Raw genomic sequence first — 12,507 nt, 5'->3', positions numbered from 1 at the left:
TTCTTAGATTGCCTCAGTGAGGGTCCTGATTGTGAAAACATGCAAAACATCTCTGATGAAGTATACAGGTGCACCATAAGATGATGTATGAAAATGCAAAAGTGCAGGCATGGCTATGCAGTTAAGAAATTTACTTTCCAACCACATAGTTTAGGATTCAGTCCTGCTGTGTAGTAACTTGGGTAACTGTCTTCTACAGTTCCTTCCAAGCTGACTAAAATCTTGAGTGGATCTGGTTAGCAGAAACTGAAAGATATATGCCGTGTGTGTGTGTGTGTGAGAGAGAGAGAATGTGTGTGAGTGTGCGCGCGTGCACGTGTTTGTGTGAGTGAGAGTTTGTGTGCGCAAGAGTGTGTTTGCGTCTTGACATCATATGATATTTGCAAATGATCACCATCATACAAGCAGAGTCCTCTGTTTCTAATCTATTGTGAAAACATGCCCGACCATGGGGAAGTATTACCGTTCTTGGAGACAGATGGGGGTTGGCAACAGGAAGGGCATCTGGCTGTAGAGAACCTGTGGTGACCTATGCAAGCTTGGAAAAGTGGCTCTTAAAAAGATGACAATGATATATGCTGTGTGTGTGTGTGTGTGTGTGTGTGTGTGTGCGTGCGTGTATGTGTGTATGTACATGCACTTTTGTATTTAGACAAAACAGTATATGGCTTGCCTATGCAACTCACTTATTGATCACATATTTCCTTTGAATTTTCAACCACCAAACATATCTGCACATCAAGACTAAGCATGTTCATAAATATACCAAAATAGAAAGACATTATTCTTTCAATATTTGTGAGGTGTTAGTAGTAGTAGTAGTAGTAGTAGTAGTAGTAGTAGTAGTAGCAGCAGGAGCGGTGGTGATGGTGGTGGTTGTGGTTGTGGTTGTGATGGTATCAGCGGCAATGGTGGTGATTACCATTCTTATAATTGTCATCATTGTTGTTGTCATCATGGTTGTCGTCGTCATTGTTAATGTAGTAGTAGTAGCAGCAGCAGCAACTTGTATTAACAGTAGAGTTATAGAAGTTATAATCTTGAACTGAAGTGGAAGGTGAAGAAATGGATTAGGAGCAGGAGTCAGAGGAAGAAACAAATAAGGGAAGAGAAGGTGGAAACGGAAGCAAAGTCTGCTTCCAGACTCATGATGCTGGAAATTATCTGAATTTTCAAGGTATTTAGTCTGAGAATACATTACATCTTTGATGGGATGCTAATCTGTTATAGAGTTAACCTCCAAGTACCACTGGTACTCATTTTCAGTTGGGTGTAACTGGAGCAATGTGAAATGGAATGCCTTGCTGAAAGACACAATGTGCTACCTCTTTCAAGAATAGAACCTGGGATCTAATGATGATGAGTCCAACATTCTAACCATCATGTGTTTTTATGGAAGAAGTAGAGGAGAATAAGTAGTATGTTAGCATAGTATTAGAGGAACAAGTAAGCAGGTAGTGTAGAGGAGGATAAATATTATAATTAGCTTAAAATTAAAAGCATTAGCCATAGTAAGGATTACTCCCAGCAAGTAGTATTTGTAGAACTTACCTGCTGGGTAAGAGTGCCTATAAATGTTACGTCCAGAGACCAGTGCAACCATTGCAAACAACATACTGAGAAATGGAATTAAATAACCAATTTCAAAAGAAATATTCTGCTGTACTAAGGCCACACATGAGTATGCAATTAATGCACCAACATGGATGAACCAGTAGAACCTGAAATATAAGAACAGAATTAACTTATATTAAGTTACTTCTTAAAGGTGGAGAGCTGGCAGAAACGTTGGCATGCGGGGCGAAATGCGTTGCCATATTTTGTTTGCTGTTACATTCCGAGTTCAAATTCCGCCGAGGTTGACTTTGCCTTTCATCCTTCCGGGTCGATAAATTAAGTACCAGTTACGCACTGGGGTCGATGTAATCGACTTAATCCGCTTGTCTGTCCTTCTTTGTCTCCTCTGTGTTTAGCCCCTTGTGGGTAGTAAAGAAATATATATTAAGTTACTTCATATACTGTATTTGCTAGCATTTAAGACATCTTCTTGCATGAAGTGCGTTTTCATTTTACAAGTATATTTTGCAGAAAAACAAATTTGATGTTTCATCATACACTGACTGAAAAATATTTTTGACTGATTTTTAGGAATAAAATGTATGTTTCTGTACATGTAAATGTTGTGGTAGTAAATTGGAATAAAGTATGAAACCATAAATTTACCGTAAATGAAGTTATATGAGTACTGTTTTTTCAGCTTTATCATTATATAGTTGTTTATATTTTGGTCAAAAGAATTGTCACACACAATGAAAAACTTGTGTATTTGGCTATGATGGTTTTGTAAATATGATCGATCCTCCACCTCAGGTGGTTCCCCATACTATGATTTTGTTGTCATCTGCTCATTGCAAGTAGCTTGCAGACAGATGAGAGCTTAAATTTCTTTTCATCTTTTCAGGAAAATTTTTCATTAGGACAATTAAAAAACAATTCCTAAAGGTAACACAGCCATTGATAGTCAATTATACTGATCCCCGAGCTTATTTCAGGCTGGTAGTAATTTTATCAAATGGATAGGCTACTGGTATTAAAAATAAAGGGACACAATACATCAGTGTACTCTGTAAGCTCATTGGTGGTGAATATAAACACAGCACAACTACACAAACACACACATAATTACGTGCGTGCATGCATGTGTGTGTAAGAGTAAGACTGGAGAAAAAATTTAGGGAATTATTGCCTCTGTTGGCAACAAAGGGGTTCTGCTTTCAGAGTGGAGGATAGGTTGTATGATGTTTGTGTACAAAGAATGGTGCTGCACCATTGTGGGACATGGACCTTGAATGCAGAAGATTTGTGACTGCTACAAAGAAATAGAGTGAGCATGCTCCACTGTATGTGTAATGTTAAAATGAATGAAGGAGCACAAATGAACCAAGAGAAAAACTATATATAAGAAGAATCAGATTACTAGTGTGTAAAACAGAAGACTGCATTGGTATAGGTGACACATATAGAGAATGTTAACTGTATAAAGAAATGCCATGTACATGAAGTCAATGGAATCTGTAGAAAATGGAAACCAAAGAAGACAAAGGATGAAACAAAACCTAATAAAAGAGACAGTAAAAATTAGTGATACATTGATCTGAAGAAGACCATTGCACTAGAATCAAAATTGATTGCTAAAATATTCAGTGTGGTGATAGAAGTTATGATATTATGATATATTTACATTGTGAAGGTATGTGGTTTAGTGATTAGGGTATTGAGCTCATAATTGTAAGGACGTGAGTTCAATTCCTGGCAACACATTGTGTTCTTGAGCAAGACACTTTATTTCACATTGCTTTAGTCCACTCAGCTGCCAAAAATGAGTTGTACCTGTATTCCAAAGGGCAAGTTTTATCACGCTCTGTGTCACACTGAATCTCCCTGAGAACTACACTAATGGTACACATGTCTGTGGAGTGCTCAGCCACATGCATGTTAATTTCTTGAGCCAGCTTTTCCCTTGATCAGATCAACTGGAACCATCTTCATTGTAACAGGCAGAGAACCAGTTATATTTACATTGAGTCTTTTGTTCATCACATTCCTATTAACTCTCCATCATATATTACACTGTCATCACTTGCCCTTTGACCTGCATACTGTACCTGTATAAAAAGAGATGGTAGTTGATCTATTTGTAAGCAATTCTACCACCAATACACACTTCACTCTTCTTCTCTTCCACCATCACTAGGAAAACTTCATTGCCTCAGTCAACAGATTTTAATAACTACAAGAGTCTAGCACGCCGGGTGAAATGCTTAACAGTATATTGTCTGTCTTTAAGTTCTGAGTTTAAATTCTGCCGAGGTTGACTTTCCCTTTCATCGTTTCGGGGTTGATAAATTAAGTACCATTTGTGTACTGGGTCAACCTAATCGAATGGCCCCCTCCCTCAAAATTTCGGGCCTTATGTCTTGAATAGAAAAGAAAAACTACTAAAATCTACGCATGTGTTGAGTTCTTTATTCAGTCAATGTTCACTGCTTTTGTGTTTGAAAACACTTATCTTTCATGGGTTCTTTTAGTGCAAAAGCATTAAAGATAGCTGGGAAATAGACTATAGATTATATAGATTATCCTAAATGCCCAAACAGAGCTTGCTATAAGTAGTTGAAAACTATATATATATATATATACATGAACACACATAGGGATGAACAAAAATCAACAACATAGACACACACACATACAATGGACTTCTTTCAGTTTCTATCTACCCAATCCACTCACAAAGCTTTTGTTGGCCCCGGGTCTACAGTAGAAGACATTTGTCCAAAGCGTCATGCAATGGGACTGAACCCAGAACCATATGGTTAGGAAGTAAACTTCTTACCACACAGCCACTCCTGCACCTTTAGACATATTTAAAAAACAATCTAGTCCAGCAGGATTTTTATAATTTCTTTCTAAGTTCCTTGTTTTCTTTCTCAGCTTTCTGTTTGGTCAGGATTTGTTTAGTGACCAGTCAGATTGGTTCTGCAGTTTTATTAAAATATATTGAAATGAAGAAAAAAAAAATCTTAAAATGATTTGTATTTTTTTCTCAAAGTATTTTAGTCCAATTGGCTTTCTTGTATATATTTTAGTCTAATTGTGGAAATAAACAGGTGGTTTATTGTTCTCTCAGGTGTTGTCAACATTTGTAGAACTAAGAGGAGTGTAACAAACTATTTACAGAGTAAAGGTGATGGCTGAGGTATTGGTGGATTAAAGAAACAACATATATGTTAACTAATTATATGAATAATACATGAGATAATTCCTTATCGCTAACATAATTATCATCACCATTGTCATCAGTAATACCACCACCACCACCACCACCATCAACACCACCACCACTGCCACCACCGCCACCACCACTGCCGCAAATATTAAATGAAATAGAGAAATACAACTGACAAACTAAAAATATAACAATATAATATAACAAATTTTTAAAAAGTACATATAAAGCCAACAATTTATTTAGGCTTACATACAGTAATGAATTTCTAAAATATTCCTGTCTATGTATACAAGCCTCTTCGGGGCCTTGGTTTAAAAAAAAACATATGAAATTTCATGAGGGACTGCCAAACTGCAAAAGTTGCAAACATACTGATTCAAAAATACCTATTACTCCAAAGGGACACATAGCATGTTACTTAGTCGAATTAGCCCATCATTTACTCCACAAAAGTTTTGTTGCCAATGCAGCACTTTCCCATATCACCTGTTTCAACATAACTGTAATCTTTATATATAACAGTGAGGTTGTGTGCTGTCTGTCTCCTACGATTTACATTCCTAACTACTCCCACATTTTGCGGTGCAGTTTAACCAAAACCGGGTATCTTATTGTCGTGATTCATATCAAGCCCTTCTGGGTATTAGCACCAGTCTACGATGAGTCTACGATTTAAAAAATATTTTACTATCAATTTTTCCCATTTTTAATGCATTTTTGGCATATATAAGGGAAGTAACTCTCTAAAAATTTATTATTAAATCTCAGAACGTAAAAAGCTACAGTAACACCCCCTCTTTGTGGTTAGCCATATTGAGATGGCTATTATACTTTACATCTCTAAAAATGCTTATATAGTTATTTCCCTTACAAACCCGAGCAACGCCGGGCGATACTGCTAGTATATTATATACAAAGTATGCCATTTTAATTTCGAGCAACGCTGGATATCTCTGCTAGTAATTACAATAAAAAGAAAAACAAAATTCAAATGGATAAAATAATTAAGTAAAGAAAATTTACAAGTCATAAAATGTTCTTATGGATCTCCAATAATATCAATCTAAAAGTATTTTAATCGAAAATAATTACTGGCCATTTTATAATATAATATCAATACCTATATAATATGTAATATATTAAAAAAATTAGGGTGGAATAGGAAATATATTTTATTTAAAATTACTATGTATTATAATGAAAAAAGATAAATAAATAAGGATATCTTTAATTCTGACACTAAATTCAATAAAAAATTTCTTAATCGATAATTCATTCACTCTGTATTTTACTACCAAATATGCCGATGTTAGACAAATGTATAAAGTTATGATTATTATAAAACTATGCCATATTTTACCTAATAAAGATAATAATATATAAATAAAGTATCAGAGTTTTAGTTTTACAGAATGAAATAAATTGTTAATCCATATTTTTATTCTATAAATTTATATGTGTATATACGTTCGAATATAAGGTTGGTATATCTACTAAATATTCATAGGTACTACAATAATATTCAAATATGGATAATTATTCAAAAAGATATATAATTATATATAATGACAATACATAATAACTACTCTCATTTATTTATTCTTATTGATATAAACCTTATTCTAAGTAACTAACAAGTAAAAAATACCAGTTTACATAGTTTATCAGAGAAAAATAATCTCCGTAAATAAAATAAACAAAAACATAGAGCTACAATAATTATAACCTGTATTATTTTTTAGATAAAGAGAAAATAAACTATAAATTTTAAAAATATCATAATCTTACTAAGTTTTTCAGAAGGGAAAAGGTAATAGTTATAGTATACTATAAATTATTATATGTACATAAGCTCGAAAGAACATTACATAATGAAATATATTAAACTAAATAAATACACATATGTATATTGTTTAAAAAGATAGAATTATATATAATAATTTTTCTAATTACTTATTCATATTTATATAAACATTATTCCTAGTACAGAATACTAAATTACTTAGTTTATCAGAGGAAAAATATCTTTGAATATATATTCAATATAACCCATATCATAAACCTGACAATAATTTGAAATATATTAACTTTAATAGTAATCATCCTAAAGCAATTATATAAACTTTAGTTACTAATATTTCAAGGTGGGAGCTGAACCCAAAGGCGGATGCGAAGATGCGGCCACATGTTGGGCACATAACAGCAGAAGTAGGGTTGGGGATCCTCTCTTTTCGGGCTTGTTGCTTCTGGTCCAGGCTCTTGAGGCGCTTTTCCTCAAACAGCCTAACATCCTTTTGGACAGCTGGATGCCAGGCGCCATAGTCAGAGGCAAACAATTCCCAACCACAGGCTGAAATGCCACAGGCCTCAAGGGAAGTTTTCAGGCTGTCCTTGTATTACCTCAGTGGCCTTCCATTGTTTCTTGCTCCAGAAGCCAGCTCAGAGAAGAAGATCATCTTTGGTAGACGTGTGTCGTCCATTCAGACTACATGTCCGACCCACAGGAGCTGGGCCTTCATGATGGGCCTTCAGCATTCTCAGGCATTTCGGCTCCGTGATGCACCTGTGTTGGAGATTCTATCCTCCCAGGAAATTCCCATGATTCGTCGCAAGTAGTGGAGGTGGAACTGGTCAAGTACTCGCATTTGTCCTCATTTTGTTTGTTATTAACACAACGTTTCGGCTGATATAGCCTCCAGCGTTCATCAGGTGACTTGGGGAAATTTTGAACCTGGATTCTCATTCCTGAGGTATTTTTCGATATTATTATTATTATTATTCAGGTCACTGCCTGGAATCGAACTCAGAATCTTGGGGTTAGTGGCCCATGCTCTTAACCACTACGCCATATGTCCATGGGCATATGGGCATATGGCATAGTGGTTAAGAGTGTGGGCCACTAACCCCAGATTCTGAGTTCAATCCAGGCAGTGACTTGAATAATAATAATAATAATAATAATAGCATCGAGAATCCAGGTTCAAAATTTCCTCAAGAGACCTGATGAAGGCTGGAGGGTATATCAGCCAAATCGTGTTAACAACAAACATGATGAGGGCAAATATCCGTCAAATGTAAATAATCAAATACTTCAGAAAAAATAAAATTTCAAAAGAAATTACATATTTCATAGTTCCTTATAACCTTCAAACAATATTATAGTTTTCAAAATAACTATGGAATTTTCACTGATGCTGCTCATATAATTTAATACAGTTCTATATTTAAGAGATGAGGAATTATGTACATTATTAACATTATTTACATTTGATGGGTATTTGTCCTCATTTTGTTTGTTATTAACACAACGTTTCGGCTGATATATCCTCCAGCGTTCATCAGGTGTCTTGGAAAATTTTGAACCTGGATTCTTATTCTTAAGGTATTTTTCGATGTTGTTATTATTATTATTATTGTTATTACTTTTTTTTTTCTTCTTTCAAACTTGCTTCCATTTCTTGCCGAGTGTCTTCCCGACTCCTAGGGCAAAGAAACTCATAGTATATATTGGTAGGCCATTAAACCAAACTCAGTAGTTCGTTCATTTTTTTTTTTTTTTTTTTTTTAGTTAAATTAAAATACATGAGCAGCAACAGTTCTCACATCGACAATGCTCTTCTCAATACGTGTGATGTACCAGTTAAGACAATCTTTTGCACTTCTTGCAGGGATGGTAAGCCAGGGATCATTCTCATATAATTTTCGGTTCCCTTCTTGATCATTCCTAGTGCTCCTACGATCACTGGTATTGTAACCGCCTTGAGATGCCACATTTTCTCAATTTCAATGAGTAGGTCTTTATATTTTCTGAGCTTGTCAAACTCTTTCGCTGAGATATTATGATCACAGGGGATGCTCATGTCGATCAATAAGCAAACTTTATTGTTTTGGTCTTTCACAACAATATCTGGTTTATTGGCCTTGATGGTTCGGTCTGTATGTACTGGAAAGTCCCACAGAATGGTTACATTTTCTCCTTCAGTTACAGCATCAGGGTGGTGATTATACCACTTGTCGGCAGTTTTGATATTGTAATGCCGACTTATTAGCCAGTGGAGATATTGGCCAACTCTGTCATGTCTTAATTTATACTCCACTGGTGCTAAGACTTTACATCCAGAGATTAGGTGGTCCACTGTTTCAATCATGTCATTGCAGAATCGGCACTTTGGGTCTGCTCCATTTTTCATCACATTGGCCTGGTAGTTCCGGGTTAATAGGCTTTGATCTTGAGCAGCCAGGATGAAACCTTCGCTCTCTGCTTTTAGCCCTGAGCTCCGTAGCCACTGATGGGTTTGCTTCTGGTCAACATCAGCTTGTTTGCTGCAGGTCACATATTTGCCGTGCAGAGGTTTCTCCTCCCACCTATCAGCCAATTGCTCGTGCGCTTTTTTCATTGCCATCATTTTCACTTTCTTTGCAACAATAGTTGCCGTACTTCCCTCGGGTTGTTCAGTTTGGGTATCCTGCACGAGATCAATAGCAAATTTTTTGCTTTCCTTTATGATAGAATGAAGCTTCTTTCGTCTCTCGTGATTTTCCACGAGCTTTAGCATCCAGTCATTCGATATTTCGAGATATTTGCCAGTCCAATTGTGGTTGTTTTGTAAGCTAGTTCAAATTGGATCAGGCCTCGACCTCCTTGGGCTCTGGGAAGGTAAAGGCGATCTACGTCTGCCTTTGGGTGGTGCATCCTATTACAACTCAGCAGCTTGCGTATTTTCCTATCTATATTCTTTACTTCACTCATATTCCAGTTCAACACATTGTAGCTATAAGTAACAACTGGAACTGCTAAGGAATTTATAGCTAACACCTTGTTACGTGCATTTAGTTCAGATTTCAGGACTGCACGAACTCTCCTATAACATTCCTTCCTGATTTTCTCTTTCATGCTTGCATGCTGAATACCAGAGCCTTCATTTATCCCTAAATATTTGTATGTTTGCTCTTGCTCAAGCTCTCTTATGACTGTGTCAACATCTAACACGACTGAATTTGTGGTCTTCACTTTCCCTTTCTGGAAAGTGGCCTTGGCACACTTCTCAAGTCCAAACTCCATCCCGATGTCATCACTGAATGCTTTCACGGTGCGCAATAGGCCTTCAAGTTCATTATTGTCTTTACCATAAAGTTTTAAGTCATCCATATAAAATAGATGGCTTATTTTTTTTTGGCAATTTTATACCCATACCCTGTTCTGTTTAATTCACTTGTAAGGGGTATTAGGGCTATGCAGAATATTAAAGGTGAAAGTGAGTCACCTTGAAAAATTCCACAGTTGATGTTTATATTTTCTGAGGCAAGTACTCCATTAGAGTGGTATAATTGGAGATTCGTATTCCACAACGACATATTGTGCTTCAGGAAGTTTGAAATCACAGGGGAAATTTTGAAGATGTCCAGCGATCTCAAGATCCATGGATGCGGTATACTGTCGAAGGCCTTTTTATAGTCAATCCATGCGGTGCTGAGATTTCTGCGCTTGTTGTGACAGTTCTCAAGGATCATGCGATTGATTAGCAGTTGATCTTTGCATCCGTAAGAGCCTCGGCGGCACCCTTTTTGTTCAATGGGGAAAATATCGTTCTTCTCCATGAATGCATATGTTTTCTCCGCCAGGATAGATGTTAGGATTTTATACGTGGTGGATAGACAGGTTATAGGCCGATAGTTTTTTGGAAGGTTGGTTTCGTTATTCTTTGGGAGTAGGTAAGTAATGCCACTTGCTAACCATTCAGGAGTTTTCTTTGGGTCTCTCATAATTCCATTGAGCAGCTGAACTAGCTTACCGTGTGCGCATGGGAGCGATGCGAGCCAGAAATTCGGCACTCTATCTTTACCGGGGGATTTCCAATTATGGGCCTTCGTGAGTGCCTATTATTATTATTATTATTATTATTATTATTATCATTATTATTATTATTATTATTCAGGTCACTGCCTGGAATCGAACTCAAAATCTTGGGGTTAGTGACCCATGCTCTTAACCACTACACCATATGTCCATGGGCATATGGCATAGTGGTTAAGAGTGCAGGCTACTAACCCCAAGATTCTGAGTTCGATTCCAGGCAGTGTCCTGAATAATAATAATAACAATAACAATAATAATAATAATAATAATAATAGTAATAATAATAATAATAATAATAGCATCGAGAATCCAGGTTCGAAATTTCCCCAAAACATCTGATGAAGGCTGGAGGGTATATAAGCCAAAACGTGTTAACAACAAACATGATGAGGGCAAATATCCGTCAAATGTAAATAATGTATATGATTTAATGTTGTACAGTAGTTTTATCCTTGTTAATTCTGAGTTCAAATATTACCCTCTTCTCTCAGAGCTTAATACACTAAATACCTGTCATCATTATAATTATAATAAATACTGAAAGAAAGAAGGAAAGAAAGAAAGGTGAGATATAAAGGATTAAAGGCAGAAATAAAATTTGTTTCTTCTTACCACACAAGCAGATGAGGCTTTATCCATAAAGGGCATTAAATTTTCCAGAAATGCTATCAGAAATATAACCCCCAATGATTGGCAGCACATAACTCATACCTGCAATTAAATAATGAATTAATTAGAGGCATACCTAAGCAATATAAAATGAAATATAAGTGCTTGATAAAATGAAATGTAAGTGTCCAATCATATTTAACTGTAAGTTTCTGTTTTGCAACCATACTCCTCCTGGAACCGACTATGGTTTCCCATGCAGACTCCCTGTTGGGTCACTGAAGCAAATGCCAGTGGAGTGCCAGTCAGCACCATTTACAGTTGGAACTACAATGCTTTCTGATCATCTATGAACCTTCAACTTTTACTCTTGATCAAGGAAAACATACTTGCCACACACCATCACTGCAGTGCATCTTGCAATGATCAAAGATCTTCGCCTCTTATGTCAGAATGTGTGTGTTTTTCCTATTTGTTTTTCTTACTGGTAACAGCTTGTCAAACATTGATTTTCTTTTTCAAGCAACCATTAGTTCTGCAGGCAACTTGCTGGAACAAATGTTTGGGTTTGATGTTATTCTATAAACCCTCAATTGTGTCAATGCTGCATCATTGACCAGCTCGTTTCTTGATTTCTTTAATGCTCTATTAAATGTATCTACAAACTGTTCTGCTTGCATGTTTGATCTTGTGGGATATGGCTGAGTAGAGATGTGATCAATTGTGTACATTTTGCAAAAACTTTAAAACTCATACGCTGTAAACTGCATACCGTAATCAGATACTTTGGTGTCGGGACACTATATCTTGCAAAGAGTACATGAAGAAGTTCCATTGTTACTGTAGAGGTTGGTTTCCTACATCTAAATATTTCTGGTTACTTAGTATAACTATCTACCACAATCAGGTAATATGCACCATTTAGTGGTCCAGAAAAATCTATATGAAGCCTGATCCATGAACTGTCGGTTTTAGGCCACGGTTGAAATTTTACCAGTGGTGACTTGGCTGCAAGTGCACAAAATCGGCAGGATTTCACTGACTCTTCAATGTCACAGTCCATTGTAAGCCAAAATACGTAACTTCTCTTTAGTGATTTCATTCTTGAAATCTCTGGGTACCCATATGAAATTCTTTTAATAAACACTTTTGTAGTGTGGCTAACACTATGACTCTTTGTGAATATATCAACACATTGTCACACAGTGAGAAATGGTTTGCATTTGTGTTGCACATATTTTAATTTGCT

The 12,507-nt window shown here is 36.1% G+C and overlaps 1 protein-coding gene across 1 annotated transcript in view; it reads right to left on the bottom strand.

The window, feature by feature from the left end:
- Nucleotides 1–12,321, bottom strand: part of LOC115214398 (solute carrier family 15 member 4-like) — a 20,435-nt gene extending 8,114 nt beyond the window's left edge. Inside the window, exons 1-2 of the mRNA XM_036504399.1 lie at nucleotides 12,140–12,321; nucleotides 1,552–1,721 (exon numbers count right to left, since the gene is read on the bottom strand). Of these exons, the coding sequence (XP_036360292.1) occupies nucleotides 1,552–1,721; nucleotides 12,140–12,321 (352 nt within the window). The remainder of the gene's footprint in view (nucleotides 1–1,551; nucleotides 1,722–12,139) is intronic.
- Nucleotides 12,322–12,507: the final 186 nt, after the last annotated feature.

This window comes from Octopus sinensis, linkage group LG7 (genome assembly GCF_006345805.1).
Source record: "Octopus sinensis linkage group LG7, ASM634580v1, whole genome shotgun sequence".
Lineage (NCBI taxonomy): Eukaryota > Metazoa > Mollusca > Cephalopoda > Octopoda > Octopodidae > Octopus > Octopus sinensis.
The sequence above is the reverse complement of the archived record's forward strand: the minus strand, read 5'-3'. Positions and strand labels throughout refer to the sequence as shown.